The following is a 25,003-nucleotide window of genomic DNA, read 5'->3' as shown; positions in this document are numbered from 1 at the left end:
TGTCTATCTTGTCGTACTCCTGCTCTTGCCTTTTCAACTTCATTGATTTCATCAGTTTTGATTTCAAGCTCATCATCAGCTTCTCCAGCCTCCTCATCGCAGTCTCTAGCTACTTCCACCTTCAGTTTATTTAATTAATTAATTAATTCTTGGAGTAATTGTTGGACGAACAAGGAAGAGAGGAAGCTTAATTACCTTGGATTGAAGAAGAAATGGTGCGAAAATAGTGAATGGCTGAGATAGCCGCCTAAGGTTGAAGACGAAATCACCGCCGTTGAATTTGTGTGAAGGACGGAGTTGGGAGAATGAATCTGGCTTCAATCTATATATAGATACACACAACTTCAATTATTTTATTTTTATAAATAGTAAAAGAAAGGACATTTATTTGGTTTCTGTACAATTAATTATTTATTTATTTATTTGAATCGTAAGTGAGATTGTTTTCATTGATTCTAAACATAATCATAAATGTTATAGGTGGTGTCATTTTCCCACTGCCAATAATGGGAAATCAAAAGTTTGAAATAATGAATACTCTATTTAATTATTCTGGTTATTAAATTTCTACGTTTGCATTAGTCTCTATTCTGCATATTAAAAGGTCGTTCTTCACAAAATTTCAAAAAACGTCACAATCATCAACTCATATTTTTTAACGAATTCAAATTGGGCTAAGTTGAGCCCATATCATATTAACAAAGTTGAGGTTTTATAAATATATTTATAATTTATTTAGTAGAAATATTTCAAGAAATAATTGAGATAAATAATAAAAATGAAATTGAAATATAGGGTGTGTTGGTTTCGTATTTAAATGTATGTATGTGTTATGAAATTTGTGTTGATAGTATAAAATAAAAAAAATTAAAAAAAAAAAATTATTGAATGTTAATTTTTTAAAAGTAAGTAAAGTATATACATTGTATAAGAATGAGAATTTTTTTTAATATTTATTGAAAATTATATCACAATGAATGAACAAATTGATAGGTCTGTCAAAGTAATTAGTTTTTACATTGTACAATACTATATATATATATATATATATATATACTTGTGGTATATGAAATTATACTTTGTTTTGTTTAAACCACATATTTCTTACATTACACAACATCCCTACGCGATCCATTGAATTGTGACCACAGGGAATAATCGTACAATACTATCCATGATCTTGTACATACGTACGTACGGTAATCAAATTTCTGCATCGTGTCTGGTTTCTTTCTGTCCATCCACGTACGTACCGTACTTCAATCACCTGCAATGAAGCTCCGCGGGAGGCCCAGAGCACGACGGAAAACAACGATATCACGACTCATCATCATTCCAATCATAGCCCTCCTCGTCCTCGTCCTCCTCGCAATCCCTTTTTACAACAGTACCCCCATCGGAGATTACGTCAAGAAATTATCCAACCATGGCGGCGGGGCGGCGGAGATCAAGAAACGGGAAGAAGACGAAGAGCGGAGAGGCGACAGAAACGACGTCGTTAGAGGAGAGGAAGTAGTTACGTTAAAAGCGCTGCAGGATGAGAAATGCGACTTATTTAGAGGGGAATGGGTGCCCAATCCTGAGAGGCCTTATTACACAAATGCGACTTGCGACGCGATCCAGGACCACCAGAATTGCATGAAATTTGGTCGGCCAGATTTGGGCTTCCTCAAATGGAAGTGGAAACCGGACGGCTGTTATCTTCCCGTTTTTGAGCCTCATCAGTTTCTGCACCTCGTTAGGGGAAAGTCTTTGGCCTTTGTGGGAGATTCCGTCGCAAGAAATCATATGCAGTCACTTATTTGTCTCCTCTCCAGGGTAAGTTAATGTAAGAAATTAATAATAAGAGGATTAAACAGTTTTAAAATTTTGGGGGAATTAATTTTTTTTTTTTTAATTTGATCAGGTTGCGTATCCGTTGGATCTATCAGATCCGACGGACCAAAACAAGCGGTACGAATACAGGGAGTACGACTTCAACATGTCGATGTTCTGGACGCCGTACTTGGTGAAAACGGGGAAGCTGGAGTCCAACACGCCCGTGTCGCGTCCTTTCGACGTATACCTCGACGAGTACGACGACCGGTGGACGACGCAAATCGGCTTCTTCGACTACATCGTCATCTCCGCCGGCCACTGGTTCTTCCGGCCGACATACTTCCACGTCAACCGCCGCCTAATCGGCTGCCTCTACTGCTCCGACTCCCACGTCCGCCGCCGCGGCGCCGCGTTCAGCTACCGCCGTGCCTTCCGGACAGCTTTCCGGGCGATCAACGACGCAGTAGACTTCGACGGCGTGACGTTTCTGAGAACGTTCGCGCCGTCGCACTTCGAGGGCGGGTCGTGGGACAAGGGCGGCGACTGCCGGCGGACGGCGCCGTACCGGAGGAACGAAATTGGACTCAGGGATTACGCGCTGGAGATGTACGCAGTGCAGTTGGAGGAGCTGAGAATTGCACGAAGAGCAGGGAGCGGAACCGGAGCGAAGTTCAGGCTGTTGGATGCGACGAAGACGATGATGCTGAGGCCCGATGGGCATCCCAGTAAATATGGGCATTGGCCAGGGGTAAATGTGTCATTACCTAATGATTGTGTGCACTGGTGCTTGCCTGGACCCATTGATGCCTGGAATGATTTTTTGCTCGAATTATTGAAAAGAGAAATGCACCATTTTATTTTATATGCATAAACCACAGTATAATTAACTTTAAATCACTCATTTTTCATTTAATTCAAAATTCAGCAATTAATGTACAGTAATGATAGACAAGCCCTATCTATCACGTAAACAATAATTTAATTTAATTATTTTTTTTTTAAAAAAGGAGTGATATGGGCCGGGCCGAGCTGTTTGTATGGGCCGGTAGTTACCTACGTCCACACATGTTTATTTTATGATTAGACATACGATTAATAAGTGGATTAGATTAGATAGAACAAAATAATGTTCCCCAATATTCAATTAGAAAAAAAAAAAACTAAATCTTGGATTAGTTGTGTCGTCATATCATCTCTTAATAAATTACTGAAACAGACGTCTTACTCTAGAAATAATTAATTTTAAATTAGAGATACCACTATCATTAACTTACTTCGATTTTATTTTATTTTTTTTTAAAATTCAAACTGTTTAAATTTCTTGTGTAAATATATATATATATCATAGTTAAATATACATACTCTAAAATATATTTGAGATGACTAATTTTATAAAAATAAAATTAAAATTCAGACGTGCACTAGTAAGGGTAAAAATTAAAATTCCATTTATAATAATACTAATAAAAAACCAAATATTGATTTAAAGGATCACTAATTTATAATTTTATAACATATACTAGTCAGAGTGTCAGTCCATTAAAATACTACAAAAAATATGAGTAAACTTTATTTATGGCAAGTGGATTTTAAATTAATTTAAAATCCGTTAAATTTGGATTTTATTATTTGAATTTTGAAAATATTTAGAATGTCGTAATAGAGGATAAATTCGCAGTTCATCAATTTGTGTAACAAAATAAATGAACTAAAAATAATAATATAATAATTTAAAATCATTTTATCCCAATTCCCCAAGTAAATTATTTAAATAAGTTCATTGTGCTCGATAATTGGGTGTTAATATATAATATAATTGACTCGAGTTTCGCTAAGAATAGGAAGTCTGTGAAAGTGGTTGGTTTTCTAAGCAACTACACCACGTAGTTGTTTACCAAATCGCACTTCAATTTACGGACACATGACACCCAAATAATAATAATAATAAGACACAAAACCCACCGTTGTAACTAAACAGTCCTTAACAATGTAACTCTAATGAACTTAATCATTACATTTCACTATATCTTCATCATTCAGTTGTTATGGTTTCATGATTTTGTTACGAAAATATTATTCAATGATCTGTCGGTCAGCTTCACAATAAGTTAGCTAAACCGGAAATAATATATATTAATAATAATAATAATTAGTGAATTGAAGAATCCATAATTAATTAAGTTAAGAGGTCACCTCCATGCACAATATTTCCACCCAAGATTATGATCCCTTAACCACATTATGATTATCCGACGCCGACGTGTCTTCATTTGTCCTCTCTTCTCAAATTATTATTATTATTATTATTATTATTATTATTATTATTATTATTATTATTATTATTAATGTATAAAAATAATATCCCATGGCTGGCTATCGCTGCAACAACAACCAATAATACCGCATCCTAAATACCTCCCCAATCCTTTTCAGAACTGTTTGTATCCATTTCCTGATATCCAAATATGCGTTGTGCATGACCGGAAAAAGGCGGTCCTAATCATGCCCAAACAAACAGGGCCTAACAATAATTTCACTTATTCAAACAACGCCCCTCTAATCTCACAATTCTCATATTCATACCCAACAATTTTCATATATTAATAATGACAATAAAGTTGGCTAACTTTTTATTCTCAAGTTAATTACAAAGTTATCATTTGACACAATGATATTTTGAAGATAAGATTGGATTTGTTAGTAATTTAATATTATTTATTACTATTATTATGTAAGAATCAGTGTAATGTCACTCTATAATATATGTGTGAGAGTGTGGATGCATGGGTAAGCTAAAAAGTATATATATATATATATATATATAGAAATAGTAATTATTATATACATTATTGTTATTCGAGTCTGCTCCTCCAAGGCTCCTTTTTAATAATTTTTCCCCCAAAGCTCTTCAGATGAAGCTTCAAATCCAATCCATGGAGCAGACGAAAAGCAAGAGCACTACGAAGAGCGTGTTCATCCTTCTAGCCGTAGCGTTAATCCTTATTACTCTAATTCGCCTCAATTATCCAGTCGTGAAGCTTTCTTCGTCTTCAGTGCCGGCCAGATACAGGAGCTCGGCGGCAGGAATCGGCGGTTCGTATCGCGGGGAGGAAATTAGGATTTCCGACGAGGAGGAAAAGTGCGATATATTCACAGGGGAATGGATTCCGAATCCGAAAGCTCCGTATTACACGAACCGGAGCTGCTGGGCGATCCACGAGCACCAGAACTGCATGAAGTATGGACGGCCGGATTCGGAGTTCATGAAATGGCGGTGGAAGCCCGACGGCTGCGATTTGCCGGTTTTTAATCCGTTCCAGTTCCTGGATATGGTCCGAGACAAGTCCCTGGCCTTCGTTGGGGACTCCGTGGGGAGGAACCAAATGCAGTCCATGATATGCCTTCTCTCCAGGGTACCGTACAATTTCCCAACTGCATTCTGTTATTCATTTCCAAATTATTCATTTTAGTTTTCAAATTATTCCCCAAATTAAACTAATCTATATATTTGATAATTCATTTCTTCATTTAAATATATTATATATAAATCTGCATCTTTCATTGCTCATCATGGCATCTTTGCTTGATCTGTGGATTTTTGGAGTGGCTTGCTAGTGGATGAGCATTGATAGATGTGTACATGCACATACATACATACATACATACATATATGTTGTGTGTAGGATGATTAATTTCATAATCAGTCTGTGTGTCAGAATTGAATTCAATAAATTACAAATTTAGGTAATGGATTGAGAAATTTGTTGAACTGAGCCCACTTTTGGTTTATGTACTGACTGTATATATCACAGATTAATTATATTTATAGCTGGAAAGAAAACGTTAGTTTACCTAAACCTGAATTATCATTCAAAAACCACATTAATAGCCCTCTATTATTTCAAAGGTTTTAGCTATGCTATACTTTACCATTGATTTTTACTGCCAATTTTGCTTTTTTGAGGTAATATGAAATTATTGATGTAAAATGTGTGTGTGAATACTTTACCTAAAATGTATTTTCTTTTTCTTTTTTATTAAATTTATTTATGTATAGGATGAATATAAATATGAAACAATCTACAGCTTGTCGTCAACCTTAAGCAAAGGGTATTTGGCTATCATTTTTTTAAGTTAATCACATACTTATGGTAGTATTCATCACTCCTTCAATTTATTTATATTTGAAATTTGAAATTATATTATCAACACATAACATGCATGCTTCACTTCAAATCTTGGGAATCATCAAAAGCTGAGAATTATTGATTAATTGAAAAGGCTAAAGGAAGCTGATGAGAAGCCAGCTGGCTGTGTTTGGACGCATCTTATTTGTTTATTAGAATTCACATCGGATGCGAGCCCTCGTGACATTTTAATCTTCTGGCCAAACAAGAATCTTAAAAATAGTTCGCAAAATGTCCTGTGCTTTTTTTTACTAATTCTGATATAATTAAACATCACATGAATAATCATGAAAATATATGTAGTAATCCAGTACCATCATGATCTTTTGTTTTCTCCCTTCTGAAATGAACCACTTGTGAAATCGTAAGGCTGTAATGTCTGCTGTACCATTTTTTTTTTTCCTTTTTAAAAATTCTTGATTTGTATTCTAATGGGAACAAGGGAAGACGACAGTGAGCAGGGAATCTAATCTCGGCAACGTGACATTTTCTAGATCTGTAAATCACAACCGTCCATTTTCGTGATATGAATAGTTGTCTCCACCTGCACCCGGAGCACGTGATCATCTCTGCATCAATGTGTTATACTTTATTCTTTAAAGTAGAGAGACATCGATTCGATGCGGGAGCTACATAGCTACTGCTTTATTCGATTGTACCTTGTTAGTACGTAGAAATTTGCTGACCGGGGGTAAATTTGTCATTTCATCAGGTGGAATATCCGATCGACGCGTCGTTAACCTCCGACGAGCATTTCAAGCGGTGGAGGTACATAAGTTACAATTTTACCCTCGGCTATTACTGGTCGCCGTTCCTGGTCAGATCGGAGGACCGGAAGGACACCGACGGGCCGACCCACACCGGACTCTTCAACCTCTACCTCGACGAGGCCGACGAGGCCTGGACCACGCAGATCGACGGCTACGATTACATCATCCTCAACGCCGGCCACTGGTTCACCCGAACCGCCGTCTACTACGAGAACCGGCGGTTAATCGGCTGCCGGTTCTGCCAGTTCCCCAACATCACCGACCTTCCGATGACCTACGGCTACCGGCGCGCCTTCCGCGCGGCGTTCAGAGCCATCAACGGGATGAAGAACTTCAGAGGCGTGACGTTCCTGCGCACCTTCGCGCCGTCGCACTTCGAGAACGGAATATGGAACGCCGGCGGCAATTGCTTGCGGCAGCGGCCGTTCGGCAGCAACGAGACGATCCTGGAGGGGATGAATTTGGATCTGTACATGATTCAATTGGAGGAATTTAGGGTTGCGCAGAGACATGGGGAGAAGGAATTCCGATTGCTGGACACGACGCAGGCAATGCTTCTGAGGCCCGACGGGCACCCGAGCCGGTACGGACATTGGGCTCATGAGAACGTCACTCTGTACAATGATTGCGTCCATTGGTGCCTGCCCGGGCCCATTGATTCGTGGGCTGATTTCTTGCTGCATATGCTCAAAATGGAGGGCCTAAAAGGTAATCTCCTACAGGGACAGAAGAAACTGCAATAGTTTTTATTATTGTTTTTGGGTGGGATTTTGGTTTTCGTACAGTTGTATTTTCCAAAATGTTGTTGAATTATTTTTTCTCAACTTGGTGTGTAAACAGAAAATGTTGGAAATAAGTTATATATTATGTGAAAGAGGGGTTTTCATATTATATATATAAATGTTGGCTGTGGTTTTTTAATTATTTATTTCTTGTTGGAATAATTAAAGGGAATAAAGTACAGAAACAGCGAATAATATCAATATCCGTTTCTCAGAAAATATTAAAGAAATAGTAATACAGACTAATAATATTAGGACCAGCAGAGACTTTGTGTCGGATTGTGTGTGCCATCTTAATATTAGTGATGAAAGAAAAAGTAATTAATGGTATTATTAAAAAATACCGAATCTGTGTAAAACAATCTGGATTGTCTCTGACGACTTTCCATAATTTTCGAACTTCCACAACTACAATGTGCCAAAGAATAAAGATTAAAGCCAAATACAAGAAACTTTCAGAAAAGAACAATTTAATTTATAATTAATGGCATGATTGGATGCTGCTTCACAACGATGGCTTAACCACAAATATACAGCTCAGAGATACATACATACATATTTGTCTGTGTATGTTGTGGACCATTGGTCTCACATGATGGCTGGTTAAAGAGAAAAGACAGTGACATATGAACCAGAATTTGGCATTACAAGAAGACAACTTCATCGATGTCAATTCCAACACACACACACCATAAGCCATTAGATAATTTCTTGAATTTCTTCATCCATCCATCTATCCATTCATCTTGAATCTGTGTATAGATCGATCAGTTAGCTTTTCCCTTTTAAAATGAAGCAGCTCCAAGATTCTGAGGTTCCTAAAAGGGATTCAAAACTTGTTGTCCAGATCATTGCCCTAATCTTTGTTCTTACAGTAATCCCTCTCTACTTCCCCTCCACCCACAAGAAACTGCTCCTCGCTTTTAACATCATCGCACCTTCCTCCAAATGCGACTTATTCGCCGGCGAATGGGTGCCCAATCCAGAAGCCCCCTATTACACCAATTTCACCTGCCACGTCATCCAGGAGCAGCAGAATTGCATGAAATTCGGGCGACCTGACACCGATTTCCAGAAATGGAGATGGAAGCCCGACGCCTGTGACCTCCCCATCTTCGATCCTTACGACTTTCTCGATATCATGTCTGGAAAATCCATGGCTTTTGTTGGAGATTCAGTCGCCAGAAACCATATGCAGTCCCTAATCTGTCTACTTTCCAGGGTTAGTTCTTTTTACCTTTATTCCTTTCTTCTTCTGCTTCTTCTTCTTCTTCTTCTTCTTCTTCTTCATTGAACATCTGGAGTTGGAGTCCATGGAGCTCCCAAGAATCTGCCCTTTTCTCTTGGGGGTCTTCTTTTTTATTTAAAATAGTAATTTGAACACTTTGACATGCAACTTGAAGTCAGTCAGTCGGAAATATTTTTTAACTGCTAAGACATGGAAGCAATTATTGAAATAATATTAAAAAAAGAAAACTTTAATTATTATTACATGGATGGATGTATTACTATTTCTTACTGTATGTGATGCTAAAATGACAGGTCGTTCACCCAGTGAATATCACAAGACAGACTGACGACTACAACCGCTACTACGTTTATCCGGACTACAATTTCAGCGTATCCTTCTTCTCGTCGCAGTACCTCGTACGCGCCGAACGGACGGATCCCGGCGACATATCTCGGCCGTTCAATCTATTCCTTGATGAATTCGACGAGTCGTGGACGGCTGGGATTGCGTCCTTCGACTACGTCGTCATCTCCGCCGGCGCGTGGTTCTTCCGCCCCACCTATTTCTACCTCAACAAAACCCTCGCCGGCTGCCTCTACTGCCCGGAGCCGAACGTCACCCACCGGCCGCTGTATTTCAGCTACCGGTGGGCTTTCAGGACGGCGTTCCGGGCAATTCGCGCCGCCGGGGGTTTCGAAGGGACGGTGTTCCTGCGTACGTTTTCGCCGACGCACTTCGAGGGCGGCGCGTGGGACAACGGCGGCGACTGCGTGAGGACGAGGCCGTTCAGGAGGAACGAGACGGCTCTGGAGTATTACACTTTGAAAATGTACAATATACAGGTGGAGGAGATGAAGACTGCGCAGGATGCCGGAAAATCAGCCGGAGGAATATTCCGGCTGCTGGACGCCACCAGACCGATGCTACTCCGGCCGGATGGGCATCCCGGTAAATATGGGCGGTGGGCGGTGGTAAATCAGACATTTTCCAATGACTGCGTACATTGGTGTTTGCCGGGCCCAATTGATGCCTGGAATGATTTTTTGCTACATCTGCTTAAAGAAAATTAATACAATTAAATAATTATATACATTCATGAAGCCGTTTTGTTATTACTTATTTACATGTAAAGATAATTGAATTGATTCTTGTAAAAAAAAAAAGAAAAAATCATAATACCAGTCATGAAATTATTATTATTATTATTATTACAATTATGTCGGTGTGTTGCAATAAAATTAGATTGTGTGTAACAACTAGCAACCCCTTTCAGCACAATTTTCAGACAAGATTTATGATACTTAATTGAATAAATTAATAATTTTTCTCAATATTTAGTTGATGAAATAATTAAGTCCAATAATGAGTTGATACATAATGAATAAGTCCATAAAAACATAAACTTTGTATTTTTACCTTGGGCTTTAAAGAAAAATAATCAAAGGTTGGTCCAAGAAAGAAATCGGCCTACATCAGGAACTATGAATCCAAATAAATAAATAAATAAAATTAATATTGTTCATTAGCAACCATCTCATTAGTCCTAAAGGATGGAGGCCAAAAAAATATGTATATATTTCAACAGTCTTCCAACCATACAATAATCATGCTAAATATTAGTATTAAATTACTCTATATATATATATATATGTAATCCAGCACATGGTAATTAAATAATTACTCTATATACAAAATCAGAATCGACTTTTATATACGTATATATATAGTTTTTATAATTCAAACTAGAGTCTCGTTGACTTCTAAAAGCATGTGCACGATGGCTAAGTCATGTGTGAAGAATTATTAAAATATGTTTTTGAATGGATTTGAATTTTTGTTTTGACACTGTTTTAGATGAGATTAAATTGAGTTTTGTAAATGAGATAGCATTTGTGTAACATAATTCTGTTATTTTTTTTATAAAAAAAAAAAAGAAAAAGAAAAATGAATATAAATATATGTAGTATATATTTAGAAAAGTGATAGAAGTATAAAATTACAAAATATTCCCTTTTAAAAAAATATTAAGAAACATGAAATAATAAAATTTAAAATGAAGAACTATTATTTTTGTTACTCTTTTAGGTTAAATAGTAGGGCCTGACATTTTATATAAACAAAATGAATGATTTTGAATTGAAATAATTGTTTCATGTAAATAAGTATTTACTATTTTATATGAAAATTTAATTCTAAACATAATATTAAATAGAGTAAACTGTTTTTTTAGTCCGTAATTGGACTCCTTTGTCATTTTAGTCCTGTAAGTGGAGCCTGTCGCAAACTAGTCCCATAAGTAAAAAATTTTCGCTGTTTTAGTCCTCCGGTGCCGGAGATGCCCGTGTGGCTCACCGGAGGTGACGTGTCCGCCGGGTGTCCCACCAGGTCAGCGACACCTGGCGGACACGTGGATTTACTTTTTTTTTTTTCATTTTTTTTAATTTTTTTAATCTTTTTTTAATTGTAACAAATAAAAAAAATACTAATAAAATTTAAAATAAATTAAAAATAAGTTTTTAAAAAAATTAAAAATAAAAATAAAAATCCACGTGTCACCTCCGGTGAGCCACGCGGGCATCTCCGGCGCCGGAGGACTAAAACAACGAAAATTCTTCACTTATGGAACTAGTTTGCAACAAGCTCCACTTACGGGACTAGTTTGCGACAGGCTCCACGGGACTAAAAAAAACAATTTACCCTATTAAATAAAAAATATAAATGTAGTAATATGTTTTTAGAAAAAACTACTATAATAAAAACACACATTTGAAAGCACAATCAAAGAAACCCTAAACAAAGAACAGATCCCTAATTACCAAGTCACCCTCTCCTTAATATACACGACGTGCATTTACATGCATTATACAAGTCAGCCTAGCTATAGTACTACCATTAATTTAACACAAACAATATATATAAATAATAAATAATAAATAAATAAATCTGATCCCACACTCATCATCACTAGCTATAACTTGAGAAGTTAGTAAGATCTTTATTACTTAACATACTTATGTATGTATGTATGTATCTAAGTATCAATTTTGATATTTGTAGAGAGAGGGCAATTAGGCAATTAGGCAATATTGTGACACTCAATCAAGAACTAAAAACATAACCATTTTCTTGGCCATTGCATTGATCATCTTTCTTTTTTCTAGTGCATTTCAATCAACCCTTCCTCAAAACTTCACCTTCTTCTCCTCCAAGCTATCCCGCCGCGACGGCGAAATGCGATATTTTCACCAGGGAATGGGTCCCGGATCCTTGAGCGCCGTATTACACGAATCACAGCTGCCATGCAATCTACGAACGCCAGAATTGTATGAAACACGGGCGCCCCGACGATGATTTTATGAAGTGGAGATGGAAGCCCAATGGATGTGAATTGCCGGCCATCGACCCCCACCGGTTTTTGGAGACCGTTCTGGGCAAGTAGACGGCATTCGTCTTTTTTTTTTTTTTTTTTTTTTGCGCGTGTATTTTTAGGTCCGATTGTCTTTATTTTTTTAAAATATAAAAAAAATATATATATTAAAATACCATATCCTACTATTAATATATTAAAAAAATAGAGGAGTTTAAATATTCATGATGCAAAAAAATCATGAGTTTAAATCTCTTACTGTCATTTAAGTTTGTTGTGGTGTTTAATGTAAATGATTATAACGTGAGGATGTCTTGTGATGCATGTATGTGTATATGTAGTGTTTTTTGGACAGCTAGTTAATCAATCATTGATGGCTTAAATACATAAAGGTAACAATGATGAGCATAGCAACTACTTGTAGCTAAAATCCAATTTCTTGCTTATAATTTCTTTTGCCTTTGGGGAACCATAATGGACATTATTGGTGTTTCCATGTGTGTTATTCATTTCATATTATTATTATTATATTGGATATAATGTCATTGTCATTGCCTCAAATCACAACATATCATTTTATTTTTCAAGTATTATACATTCATTATATATATATATATATATATATGTAGTGACATACAAATATATGGTGCTTAATATGGAATCTTGGAATGATCGATTAATGACAATTTTAGAAATTGGCTGACAGGCTGGATACTTTTCGGATTTTGAACTATTTTGTTTAATTTGTTCTAAAATTTTGCCCAACAAATACACCCTAGATATATATATATATATATATTATACTTTTTGTATAATTGTGGGTGTGTGTGCTTTATATTTCACATTAAAATTATGAGTGGAGTTTTTTATAAAAAAAAATTAAATTAGTCGTTCTGTTTCAAATTACAATCAACCAACTCATATGTATTTTTTGTGTACGTTGTTATCAATTTGAAAAATATATAAATTTTTTAATACTTCTTAAATTAAATAATAAATAATTATGATAATATATGTTGTATATAATATTATTAATAATAATAATAATAATAATAATAATAATAGTAATTTATGTGAAATTTTAGGTAGAAGATCCGATTGAAGAGAATGTATCGACTCCGATGGGCAAAGAATATTTCCATCGCGTGAAGTATTTGAATTACAATTTTGCCCTCGTCTTCTTATGGTCGCAATTCCTCGTGAGATCGGAGCAGCGCCGGGATACCGACGGCACCGGAATCTTCAACCTCTACCTCGACGAGGCCGACGAGGCCTGGACCACACAGATCGACGGCTACGATTACCTCATCCTCAACGCCGCCCACTGGTTCTCCAGCAGCATTGTTTACTACGAACACCGCCGCGTCGTCGGCTGCCATTACTGCCTACTCCCCAACACCACCGCCCTCCCCATGACCTACGGCTACCGCGGCGCCCACCGGATGGCGTTCGGAGCCATCAACGGGAAGAAGAACTTCCGAGGCGTGACGTTCCTGCAGACGTTCGCGCCGTCGCACTACGAGAACGGACTGTGGAACGCCGGCGGCAATTGCTTGCGGCGGCGGCCGTACCGGAGCGAGGAGATCAATCTGGAAGGTCAGAATTTGGATATGTACATGATTCAATTGGAGGAATTTAGGAAGGCGCAGAGAATTGGGGAGAAGAAGTTCCGATTGCTGGACATGACGGCGGCGATGCTTCTGAGGCCCGACGGGCACCCGAGCCGTTACTATCACCCGCCGGAGGAGAACATCACCATTGCCAATGACTGCGTCCATGGGTGCCTTCCTGGGCCCATTGATTCTTGGGCCGACTTTTTGCTACACATGCTCAGAATAGAGGCCCAATAAGAAAATTGGTTTAGCCTCCCTTTCTATTATCTTAAATAATGTTTCATCCGTATTTTTGAAACGTAAATTTGTTTAGTTTTGGCCTAGAGTTTAATAAAGGTGGATTATATTTTAATACACTCTCAGTCCATTTGAAAAAGGATATTATTTTCCATTTTCATTCAAGGTTATCGTTTTTTAATATAGTAATTGTACTAAATTACACAACCTACTTGATATAATAAATACTTTTCAATTTACACTATATTACACAAATGTCATTACTTTTATATTATACAATACTAATAAAGGTATTTTCATTTTTTTCACTACAACTCATTATAATACTAATATTAAAAAATTTACGTGAAAAAGTAAACAACAACCTTGCATCGCGACGAAGGGAGTATTATTTTTAGCATTGAAAAATATACTCATATTTTTTTTAATATATATATAATGTGAGAATACTACTCTTGGAATGCGCTTTAAAATATAATAATTTGCAAATTAATCTTGAAAGACAAATTATATCAAATAAACCATGTGAAGTTGGCAAGATTTGAAAGTGTCGGATGTTTGAAGCATAATATGACGGTCATAAGTTGATTCCATATCATTAAATCATTTCTTACGGAACCATATATAAATTTTGGTGTAAATGAATAATAGTAAACGGTATTTTTATTTTTTTTTGTCTTTATAGTGATGATTAAAAGGACTATACGTAAATATATATTTTTTTAATAAAAAGATAAAAGGAAGTATTTTCATAATATAAAAAAAAATGGTAAACATAAATTTTGATGATTGATGAAATTGTATTTTGATAAAATATTATGTAAAAAGATGTAATAAGTACACACGTATTTAATGGATACTCTTGTAGTACATTTAAAATTCAATTAGTGTCTTATTTATGTTTTTAATTTTATTCTTATACTTATTATGTATTAAAAACAAATCATGTCAAATCTATTTAGAATATCTATTTTTTTTATATTTTAAAAACCATTGATTTCCCTAGCACATGTGACAACGGCTGGTTCATGTGTATACTATAATTTAGTGTAGTCAGTCGGTCTTTCATTGAAATTATAAAATACACCAACTTGCATGTGCTGCATTCCACAACTCCACATATAATATTAATATTGATTTAAGACACCATAAATAAATAAATAAATAGTCTTTCTCCCATATCAAATCCTCCGGTCTCGATTTCTCTACTACAGACTACAGTGAAGTCAACCATCCCACAACTCTACCTATAATATTAAAATATTAGTATAAGAGAATTCAAGGGAATCAAATCTTTTATTTCTAATTTCACTAATTTAACAGTGACATACATATATGGGGAATCAAATTGTATTCAATTTTATTTATTTATTTTTTTTCTCAATTTGTTTATTATATTATACTACTATATATTTGTAAATATAGTAGTATTGTTTGTAATAAAAATACAAGAAATAATTTAAATTGGGAGCAGAAGAGTTAATTAATGCCACATCGAACTTTGCCTTTAATAAATGTACCTATGTATGTAAGAGTAATTGTACTTGTAGATCGATGGAGAAAATTAGAAGTAATCAAACAAGAATAATTAAAAACATAACCATTCTTATTGTCATTGCATTCATCCTTCTTATTCTTCTTGTACATATCGATCATCAACCTAATTATAATTTCCTCAAAACATCTTCTTCTTCTTCTGCTGCTCTAACCTATGCCGACTCGACGGCGGCGAAATGCGATATATTCACCGGGGAATGGGTGCCGGATGCTCGAGCGCCGTATTACACCAATCGTAGCTGCCGTGCCATCCACGAGCATCAAAACTGTATCAAGTATGGACGGCCCGACTCCGAGTTCATGAAGTGGAGATGGAAGCCCGACAAATGTGACTTACCGGCCTTCGACCCACATCGGTTTTTGGAGGTTGTTCGGGGAAAGACGATGGCATTCATCGGCGACTCGGTGGGGAGGAACCAAATGCAATCCTTGATTTGCCTTTTGTCCAAGGTATGTTGTTCTTAAAAAATATATGTGTTTGGTTGGCAAGTTTGAATTTTGATTTACGTGATATGTTTTATTTATAATTTCAATTGTAATATGTATATATATATATATATATATGTGTGTGTGTGTCTGTTTAGTGGAAATGATTATAAGATGATATATGATGGGGAAAAAGGTGCAACTAGTTGGTTGTAGCTAAACTACAAATTCTTTTGCTTTTTGGGGGAAACAGAAATGACAATTACTGGTGCATTATCATTCCCATGTGTGTTCATTGAAAGAAATTGAGGTTGTTATTATCATTATTGGATATAGGATGTCTTTGTCGTTGACTCTTACAATGGAATCTTGAAATCATTGAGAAATTAGGTGACAGACTGGATAGTTTTGGAATTAGTGAATAATTTGGTTTAATTAAACATTACATATAACACATGATATTATTATTATTATTATATGGACGTGGCCCAGCTGTTCTGTGATATTCATTTATCATTCACATATTAATTTAATTCTATCGACAGTTAGGTATTATTCTTTTTGCATCGTTGTACATTTAATGTCTATTTTTAGGATGTTAACGTAATTATGTATTATATGTCTAAATTGTTACTTTATATCATGTTCCATGTATATTCTGTTAATCACATATGTTGTTTGTCTATCTCTATATTAGCGTTGTGTTGGAATTTTAAATTGAGTAAAATTACTGTATATTTACAAAAATAATTATTAATGATAATAACAGTAATAATTTATGTTATGTTTTAGGTAGAATATCCAAATGATGTATCGTCGTCTCCAACCCACGAGGAACATTTCAAACGCCTGATATACTTAAATTACAATTTTACCCTCGTCTTCCGTTGGTCGCCGTTCCTCGTGAGATCGGAGGAGCGGCGGGACACCGACGGGCCGACCAACACCGGACTCTTCAACCTTTACCTCGACGAGGCCGACAAGGCCTGGACCACGCAGATCGACGGCTACGATTACATCATCCTCAACGCCGCCCACTGGTTCACACGCACCGCCGTCTACTACGAGAACCGGCGTTTAATCGGCTGCCGGTACTGCCAGTTCCCCAACATCACCGACCTCCCCATCACCTACGGCTTACGCCGCGCCTTCCGCGCGGCGTTCAGAGCCATCAACGGGAAGAAGAACTTCAGAGGCGTGACGTTCCTGCGCACCTTCGCTCCGTCGCACTTCGAGAACGGATTGTGGAACGCCGGCGGCAATTGCTTGCGGCGGCGGCCGTTCCGGAGCGAGGAGATCAATCTGGAAGGTATGAATTTGGATCTGTACATGATTCAATTGGAGGAATTTAGGGCTGCGCAGAGATTTGGGGAGAGGAAGTTCCGATTACTGGACATCACGCCGGCAATGCTGCTGAGGCCCGACGGGCACCCGAGCCGTTACGGGCACCTGCCCGATGAGAACGTCACTTTGTACAATGACTGCGTCCATTGGTGCCTTCCTGGGCCCATTGATTCTTGGGCCGATTTTTTGCTTCACATGCTCAGAATGGAGGCCCAATAAGGAAATTAATTTCCATTTTCTTTTGAAATATTTTTAGTTTATAAATATTATAGTCAAGTTCCCAGTCCAGTCCAGTCCAGTTCAGTCTCCCCCACAATTCACCATTGCTCACCGTCTTCAATGAAGCTGCAAGCTTCAGAAGAACTTCCTTTCGCCAAATCCGTGACGCAGAGAAAGGCATCGAGTTATATCCTTGTAATTTCGCTGATTTTTGTTTTGACAGCAGTACCAGTTTACTTCTTCTCATCTTCCCCAATCAACGCTCCTCGCTACTTACAGCTGCTTGATGCAAACCGCAGCGCCGGCGGAGATAAGGCTGTTTTGGCGAACGGTTTACCATCGAGTGACAAGAAATGCGACTTATTCAGCGGTGAGTGGGTGCGGAATGAAGACTCTCCGTATTACACAAATGCGACTTGTGATGCGATTCATGAGCATCAGAATTGCCTGAAATATGGACGGCCAGATACGGCGTACCTGAAATGGAGATGGAAGCCTGACGATTGCGAGCTCCCTATTTTTGATCCTCATCGCTTTTTAGATATCGTGAGGGGGAAATCCATGGCGTTTGTTGGGGATTCAGTGGCCAGAAATCATATGCAGTCCTTAATTTGCCTCCTGTCCAGAGTGAGTAAACACTAATTGAGCATTAGATTTCTATTTTAAGTGTTGATCTGTTTTCAATACCATTTTGGTGCTGCGCATCGTAGGTCGCTCATCCTTCGGATTCGACGAATCAGACCGACGGAGACGCCGTGTACCATTACACCGAATACAACTTTAACGTATCCAGCTTCTTCGCACCGTTTCTCATCAGATCGGAGAAAATTGAGCGTAACAATATGAGGCGTCCATTCGACCTGTTTCTCGACGAGTTCCACGAAAATTGGACGGCCAATATCGAATCGTTCGACTACATAATCATCTCCGCCGGGCAGTGGTTCTTCCATCCATCCTATTTCTACCTCAATCGCACCCTAATCGGCTGCCTCTCCTGCTCGGAGTCGAACATCACTCACCTGACGCTACAGTTCAGCTATCAATGGGCGTTCAGGACAGCGCTTAAGGCAATCAGCGACGCGAGGAATTTCAAAGGCGTGGCGTTTCTGCGAACATTCTCGCCGGCTCATTTCGAAGGTGGCGAGTGGGACAACGGCGGTGATTGCGTGCGGACGATGCCGTACAAGCGGGATGAGATCGAGTTGAAGTATTTCCCTTTGGATATGTACAGGATACAGTTGGAGGAGATGAGAATTGCACAAAAAGCACAGAGGGGAACTGGAGGGAAACTGAGGCTTCTTGACGCCACAAAACTTCTGTTGCTGCGCCCAGATGGACATCCACGTAAATATGGCCGTTGGCCAGTGGCAAATCAGACATTTGGTATCGACTGCGTTCATTGGTGTCTGCCTGGCCCAATTGACGCTTTGAATGATTTATTGCTACAAATGCTCGAAACATGAACAAAAAAAAGAAAAGAAGAAGAAGAAGAAGAAAGTTATGGTCAGTTTGTCGTGGGGTAAATTTGATATTTTTTTAAAAAACAAAATTTAAATTTTATTGAAATAATATTTTAATAAAAATAATATAATATTATTTAAATATTAGGTGTGTTTGTTTTGTATTTTAATTTGAAAGATTTATTTTTTTATGTTTTTATGTGATGTGAAATATAGGCTGTGTTTGTTCGGGGGTTTGGATTTTGAGTTAGAGATTTGAATAGTAAAAATTTTGAATTTGAATAGTTGTATGATGTGATATAAATAGGTGTTGATGTGATATTTTGAATATAAAATTGATTTTTAGTATAATAAAAATGAAAAATAGGTGTTTAATTTGATTTTTTTGGGAAAAAAAATGGGATGAACAGTGGAAATAAAATCCAATCATCCAAACAAACACACCCATAGTGTAACATTAAAATAATGTGTGTAGTATATTGATTTTTTTTTGAAAAAAATGTACTCCCTCCGATCTATAGTTAGGAATATTGATATTATATTAATAATGAGTAAAAAGTATGGGTTGTCTTTGTGAGCGTACGAACGTAAAAAGTAGTGACTGTAATAATAATAAAAAATAAGAGTGTAAATACGATTATTAATTAAAATGAAACTATTGTTTTTAGGACCGAAAAAAATGATAAATAAGATTATTATTAGAACGGAAGGAATATAAAAAATTTTGTACAAAAGAAGCAAATTAAGTATAAGTTGATTAATAAAAATTGTAACTTGGGAGCATATTAATAGTGTTTTTCTTTTAAAATAATAATTATTTTTTTGGTGCGTTTTTTTTTATTAGTTTAATAAAAAATTTAATTTGAATTTAATATTAAAATAATATTTAATAAAAGATTATGTAATAGAAAAAATATAAAAAACTCAAAATTCAAATAATAAAAAATTAATGTAGTTATAGTAAAAGAAATGACCCTATACTCTAGATTTGATATTTTTTCTTAAAAAGGCTAATGTATAAGAACAATTTAAAAATGTATATAAACGACGGGTTTTTACGAGCTCCGGGAGCAGAGCGCCTAAAAAGGCAAATATTTCAGGGGATGATTCCTTGTGGGTTCCCTGCTCCAGGAGCTTTCAAATGGAAGCTTTAACATGTGCTGGTCACTCATGGTGTTGCTTTGACTTGAATGATAAATTCCCTCGTTCACGTCTGGAAGCTTTTTGTCTCTGAGAATAAAGAAAATGGTGGACAGAGACAGCTCAGTTCGTGGTGGTTCATTTGGCGACTCGGAACCTTGGCGCCGCTATATCTCTCAATTGTGGTGTATTGTAGTGTTTGAAGGCTGTAACGAAGTCGTCCCCACGTTGAGCTGCACCATTCTTTGCCGTGATTTCCGGAAGAATGAGATCTCTGCGATGTTTTGTTTCGGTATTGAATTTCAAGCTTCCGCTCTGACTGGTTATTGAATGTTCAATCTCTCGTTCCACAAAATTTCTACTGTTATTGAATTTGAGCTGCGTTTGTCCTAGAGCTTATGAATTTTGCAGTTGCTTGGTGAATTTTGGCTCAGCTGATATCAGATATACTTTTTGTGGAATTTAATTTATTTGCCTGATCTCTGGATTGTGTAGCATTTTGTTCCTGATTCGGTTAGGGTTTTCCTTTCATGGAGCTGGCGATCTATGGTGTCTTATTTGTGTCTGTTGAAGTAAGAAGTCTGTGGTAGGGAATGATTGCAATTTGCATCAGTATTGTTTCAGGCCTTTGGGATGATTTTTCTGATTGGAAGACACAGTGTTATGATATTGGAAATTCAGTTGTGTTGCAGCATTTCAATGGTAGCTTTCTGATCTTGAACTGGATCATCTATTTCTGAATGAAGGCAACTTTATTTGGTGAATATGGCTTCAGTTTCACCCTCAACAAACTCATCATCTTCTTCTGGATCTAATCCTGATCAGATAATAGATACACCACCTCCTCCTGCATCTACTTCCTCTGCTCCACCTCCTCAATCCTCATTGCCAACGCTTCCTCTGCCTCCCCTCCTCAATACTCCTCCATCTCCACCACAATCTCCTGCCCCAGAAACGTCGGTGTCGCCACCTCCACCACCTCCTACACTGCCTTCCTCTCCCCCGCCCGTGTCTCCTACTTCTCCTCCGGTGTTGCCACCGCCACCCAGCCCTACTGCTCCACCCCCCTCTTCCAATTCAACTTCCCCACCAATTGTCTCACCTCCTTCACCCCCTACTTCATCACCTCCCTTACCACCTGCCTCTCCTCCGGCACCAATTTTGTCACCTCCTCCACCATCAGGGGCTTCTCCTCCCCGAGAATCCCCTGTCACTCCTGTGACACCACCTACTTCTCCTCCAACTGTTTCTCCATCTCCTCCCCCACCGGTAACAGAGCCATCACCACCTCCTGCTCCTCTTCTTTCACCTCCGCTTCCACCAGTTGCTCATCCTCCAAAGCATTCTCATTCCCCACCCCCAACTATAGCACCAGCATCTCCAAATGGTTCCGTGCCTGTTCCTCCTACTACCAGTCCTCCTTTGACACCTCCCCCTGATCACTCATCTCCACCCTTGAATAATACACCTGACAGTGGTAGCTCACCCGCATCACCATCTCCAGCCTTCTCTGGGGAAAAACCCATTGCAAGGCCAACTCCTAATCCAATTTCAGCAGCAGGTTCAACATCAAGAAGTTCTGGAGGTGTAGCAGCATTAGGCAGTATTGCTGGCCTTTTGGCACTCAGTCTGGTGGTTCTTGTTGTTTGGTATTTCCGTAGAAGAAAGAAAAGGAAGGATGGGTTTAGTCTCAAGTATGGCATGCACTCTCCATTTGCATCTTCTCAAAATTCAGGTATTAATCCCCATGTTTCCTTGTGGTCACACTGTACATTTAATATGACATATAATCTGCTCATCAGCACTCATTGATGATTTAGGCTGCCATTCAAAAAGCTGAGAGTCGTTACATTTCATTGCTTCCCATTGTTGGACATTTTAGTTTCATCCATTTTCAAAATATGTTAAGTCACCTGAAGAAAATACATCATATTGGCAAGACATTGTGTAGTAGCATCTCCTTAAGTGAAATTAGATTTTGATCACTTTTCCAGGTATTGCAATACAAGGACATGCCATCCCTTCATTACTGAATACATAAATTTTATTTTACTAGTTCATCATTATCTAAGCATATTTTCACTTCCCATCAGTACTGAATAAATTAAATGCCAAGTCACCATAAGGTAACCAAAGTCTTAGGATGTTACGATCTATTCAGTGTACTTCACTTCACATTGTAGAGTAATCTTATATCTAACAAATGTGGCATGGTAACTTCTTAAAGCCGCTGAGATATTGACAAATGATTTCCGTGATTGATAAGGTGTACCATAAAAGTAGTCTCTTTGGCTTTTGCATGTCCAGATTCAGTATTTCTCAGGTCCCATCACTCGGTGCAATTAGATGGAAGTGCTTCAACAAACAATTACATGTACTCACCAGACAGTGGCATGGGCACTTCAAGGTCATGGTTCGGATATCAAGAACTATACGGTGCTACAAATGGGTTTTCGGCTAATAATCTTTTGGGTGAAGGTGGATTTGGGTGTGTATATAAAGGAATTTTGGCAGATGAAAGAATAGTAGCTGTCAAACAGTTAAAGGCTGGTGGTGGGCAAGGAGAGCGTGAATTCAGAGCAGAAGTTGAGATCATCAGCCGTATACACCATAGGCATTTAGTGTCACTTGTTGGTTACTGCATCTCTGAAAATCAGAGGTTGCTTGTTTATGATTATGTTCCAAATAATACACTGCATTATCATCTTCATGGTAAGGCTAGATTTAAGTTTCTGGATTGCCAGCCAACTTTTACTTGTTAAGTTTACCCAATGTTTGTTTCATAACATACACAGATGAAGGCAAACCTGCTATGGACTGGCCTAGCCGAGTTAAAGTTGCAGCTGGTGCTGCACGTGGACTTGCTTATCTTCATGAAGACTGTAAGTTGTAGTCCTTGTTTTTGAGATTGTTACTTTTCCTCCACAATATAATTTTCTGCATCACTTGTATATGTCTTAGGAATTTCTCGAACTGCATTTCTATTTTGCTAATTTCATTTCCTTATATGTTCAGCTTGTACGCCCCAATTTTCATTTGGTCATTGTTTTGGCATCCAATGGCACTTGCACGCTCCAAATACAACTATACTGTAGTATAGGAAGACAGAATTGCAAACAACTAAAGCTATATTATATATGGATGAACTCAATATGCTTGCTTTAGCTGTTTTCTATAATTTTAAATGTGTTTGCCAGGTCAACCTCGCATTATTCACAGAGATATCAAGTCAACAAATATTCTCCTTGACAACAATTTTGAAGCTCGGGTATGCATATCTATGTTAATCTTAACAAATAACAACTGTATCTCTAGAGCTGTTTATAGTTTCCTCGTAAAGTAAGACGCCATCACAAGGTGATTCTTAAATCGTGAGTTCTTCAAACAAGATGTTGTTTTTGAATTACGTATCCATTTTCACTTATGGACAGGTGGCTGATTTTGGGCTTGCAAAGCTAGCGTTAGAATTGGATTTACACACTCATGTGTCGACTCGTGTGATGGGAACCTTTGGGTACCTCAAAACTTTACACATGCATATTATTTTACTAGACTAATATATTCCATATCTTGTGTTGCATGAAATATTTTACTGCAAAAAAAGAGAACTTATTATGTACAATTGATGACGGACTATACTTTCATTCATTTGTTTGTCTTTGTATCGATTGCTTGCAGATACTTGGCTCCCGAGTATGCATCCACTGGTAAACTGACTGAGAAATCTGATGTTTTTTCATTTGGTGTCGTGCTCTTGGAGCTAATCACGGGTCGTAAACCTGTTGACTCCTCTCAACCACTTGGCGACGAAAGCTTGGTTGAATGGGTGAGTTCATTTGCACATTGTGGCCTTGACCAGACTTATAGATATCAAATATAGAAAGCACATTAGTAGCTTTATGCTCTTTGTATATATAATTAGTTGAATGTCGCCACTTCTCCTGCAGGCTCGTCCTTTACTAACACAAGCACTCGATAAAGAAGACTTTGGAGATCTAGTTGATCCCAGGCTAGAAAATGACTTCTCTGCGAGTGAAATGTTCAGGATGATCGAAGCTGCTGCAGCTTGCGTGCGACATTTATCTTCGAAAAGACCACGAATGAGCCAGGTGAGTTCTTCCGGCATTCGACACCACATGCATTCTCCATTTTAGCTGCGCATCGATCCAATATCTCGGCTGTTTGCAGGTTGTGAGAGCCTTAGATTCGATGGATGAACTGGCTAACTTGAACAACGGGATCAAGCCGGGGGAGAGCGGAGTTTTCAGCTCCAGGGAACAATCTGCTCAAATTAGAATGTTCCAAAGAATGGCATTTGGTAGCGAAGACTATGGCTCCGATTACTTCAATAATAATTCTCAAACCAGCTGGAAGAGGTGAGCCATTCTTGTCCAAATGGAAAAACGCCTTTCATGTTACCTCTGCAGGTTTTTCTAGACTTGTGATTTGTGTTCATTTCTTGGATGTAAATTTTGTTATTTATTATTGGCAATGAACAAAGTTAGTTAAGTTCTGATTCTTTGTATGATATACATATATATATATATATCTTTTTTTATGATCGGATGTATATTCTTTGTATAATATATTTGGGTTCTAGATGAATTCGGCATACCCATTTCCATGGCAATTTATTTATTTATTTATCATTGAAATTTCACCATGAAATTAGAATTAGTTGATGTAATGATAAATGATAATGAAACTAAAAATCTTTTCATATAACACTAACTAATGACCGTTGAAAATTAGAAGAGTAAAACTTTTAACTTAATTCCCAAGAAACAGAAAAACGCAACAGATGGGAACAATAGTAAAAAATATATATTATTTTTAAAAACGAGAGAAGTTT

The 25,003-nt window shown here is 37.5% G+C and overlaps 6 protein-coding genes and 1 pseudogene across 6 annotated transcripts; all 7 read left to right on the top strand.

The window, feature by feature from the left end:
* Positions 1-1,126: 1,126 nt before the first annotated feature.
* On the top strand, positions 1,127-2,732 carry LOC127243172 (protein trichome birefringence-like 19). Its single transcript, XM_051263064.1, has 2 exons — positions 1,127-1,818; positions 1,907-2,732. Exons 1-2 carry the CDS (start codon positions 1,273-1,275, stop codon positions 2,687-2,689), a joined length of 1,329 nt encoding a protein of 442 aa, XP_051119021.1. The 5' UTR covers positions 1,127-1,272; the 3' UTR covers positions 2,690-2,732.
* Positions 2,733-4,641: 1,909 nt separating this feature from the next.
* On the top strand, positions 4,642-7,699 carry LOC127243197 (protein trichome birefringence-like 19). Its single transcript, XM_051263092.1, has 2 exons — positions 4,642-5,231; positions 6,718-7,699. Exons 1-2 carry the CDS (start codon positions 4,731-4,733, stop codon positions 7,516-7,518), a joined length of 1,302 nt encoding a protein of 433 aa, XP_051119049.1. The 5' UTR covers positions 4,642-4,730; the 3' UTR covers positions 7,519-7,699.
* Positions 7,700-8,168: 469 nt separating this feature from the next.
* On the top strand, positions 8,169-10,006 carry LOC127243248 (protein trichome birefringence-like 19). The gene is made up of 2 exons (XM_051263167.1): positions 8,169-8,779; positions 9,100-10,006. Exons 1-2 carry the CDS (start codon positions 8,348-8,350, stop codon positions 9,856-9,858), a joined length of 1,191 nt encoding a protein of 396 aa, XP_051119124.1. The 5' UTR covers positions 8,169-8,347; the 3' UTR covers positions 9,859-10,006.
* A 559-nt stretch (positions 10,007-10,565) lies between these two features.
* LOC127242237 (protein trichome birefringence-like 19) lies at positions 10,566-14,102 on the top strand (annotated as a pseudogene).
* Positions 14,103-15,340: 1,238 nt separating this feature from the next.
* On the top strand, positions 15,341-17,675 carry LOC127242226 (protein trichome birefringence-like 19). The gene is made up of 3 exons (XM_051261691.1): positions 15,341-15,355; positions 15,539-16,012; positions 16,781-17,675. The coding sequence occupies exons 1-3, from the start codon at positions 15,341-15,343 to the stop codon at positions 17,549-17,551; spliced, it is 1,260 nt and encodes a 419-aa protein (XP_051117648.1). The 3' UTR covers positions 17,552-17,675.
* Positions 17,572-19,153, top strand: LOC127243238 (protein trichome birefringence-like 19). The gene is made up of 2 exons (XM_051263156.1): positions 17,572-18,178; positions 18,262-19,153. The coding sequence occupies exons 1-2, from the start codon at positions 17,672-17,674 to the stop codon at positions 19,012-19,014; spliced, it is 1,260 nt and encodes a 419-aa protein (XP_051119113.1). The 5' UTR covers positions 17,572-17,671; the 3' UTR covers positions 19,015-19,153.
* Positions 19,154-20,184: 1,031 nt separating this feature from the next.
* LOC127243123 (proline-rich receptor-like protein kinase PERK8) lies at positions 20,185-24,664 on the top strand. Its single transcript, XM_051263001.1, has 9 exons — positions 20,185-20,443; positions 20,776-21,886; positions 22,459-22,863; positions 22,947-23,033; positions 23,349-23,419; positions 23,583-23,665; positions 23,830-23,977; positions 24,099-24,260; positions 24,340-24,664. Exons 2-9 carry the CDS (start codon positions 20,917-20,919, stop codon positions 24,529-24,531), a joined length of 2,118 nt encoding a protein of 705 aa, XP_051118958.1. The 5' UTR covers positions 20,185-20,443; positions 20,776-20,916; the 3' UTR covers positions 24,532-24,664.
* Positions 24,665-25,003: the final 339 nt, after the last annotated feature.

The sequence above is a fragment of the Andrographis paniculata genome, unplaced genomic scaffold (assembly GCF_009805555.1).
Source record: "Andrographis paniculata isolate CXL003 unplaced genomic scaffold, ASM980555v1 Contig19END, whole genome shotgun sequence".
Taxonomy (NCBI): domain Eukaryota; kingdom Viridiplantae; phylum Streptophyta; class Magnoliopsida; order Lamiales; family Acanthaceae; genus Andrographis; species Andrographis paniculata.
This window is presented reverse-complemented; position numbering and strand designations above follow the sequence as displayed.

What these genes read in the sequence shown, in the direction of transcription:
- LOC127243172 (XM_051263064.1), top strand. Translation starts at nt 1,273, where the DNA reads ATGAAGCTCCGCGGGAGGCCCAGAGCACGACGGAAAACAACGATATCA. An exon ending in TTATTTGTCTCCTCTCCAGG is followed by an intron (nt 1,819 to 1,906) that starts GTAAGTTAATGT and finishes TAATTTGATCAG; the next exon opens with GTTGCGTATCCGTTGGATCT.
- LOC127243197 (XM_051263092.1), top strand. Translation starts at nt 4,731, where the DNA reads ATGAAGCTTCAAATCCAATCCATGGAGCAGACGAAAAGCAAGAGCACT. An exon ending in TGATATGCCTTCTCTCCAGG is followed by an intron (nt 5,232 to 6,717) that starts GTACCGTACAAT and finishes TCATTTCATCAG; the next exon opens with GTGGAATATCCGATCGACGC.
- LOC127243248 (XM_051263167.1), top strand. Translation starts at nt 8,348, where the DNA reads ATGAAGCAGCTCCAAGATTCTGAGGTTCCTAAAAGGGATTCAAAACTT. An exon ending in TAATCTGTCTACTTTCCAGG is followed by an intron (nt 8,780 to 9,099) that starts GTTAGTTCTTTT and finishes CTAAAATGACAG; the next exon opens with GTCGTTCACCCAGTGAATAT.
- LOC127242226 (XM_051261691.1), top strand. An exon ending in TGATTTGCCTTTTGTCCAAG is followed by an intron (nt 16,013 to 16,780) that starts GTATGTTGTTCT and finishes GTTATGTTTTAG; the next exon opens with GTAGAATATCCAAATGATGT.
- LOC127243238 (XM_051263156.1), top strand. Translation starts at nt 17,672, where the DNA reads ATGAAGCTGCAAGCTTCAGAAGAACTTCCTTTCGCCAAATCCGTGACG. An exon ending in TAATTTGCCTCCTGTCCAGA is followed by an intron (nt 18,179 to 18,261) that starts GTGAGTAAACAC and finishes TGCGCATCGTAG; the next exon opens with GTCGCTCATCCTTCGGATTC.
- LOC127243123 (XM_051263001.1), top strand. Translation starts at nt 20,917, where the DNA reads ATGGCTTCAGTTTCACCCTCAACAAACTCATCATCTTCTTCTGGATCT. An exon ending in TGCATCTTCTCAAAATTCAG is followed by an intron (nt 21,887 to 22,458) that starts GTATTAATCCCC and finishes TTGCATGTCCAG; the next exon opens with ATTCAGTATTTCTCAGGTCC. An exon ending in AAAGACCACGAATGAGCCAG is followed by an intron (nt 24,261 to 24,339) that starts GTGAGTTCTTCC and finishes GGCTGTTTGCAG; the next exon opens with GTTGTGAGAGCCTTAGATTC.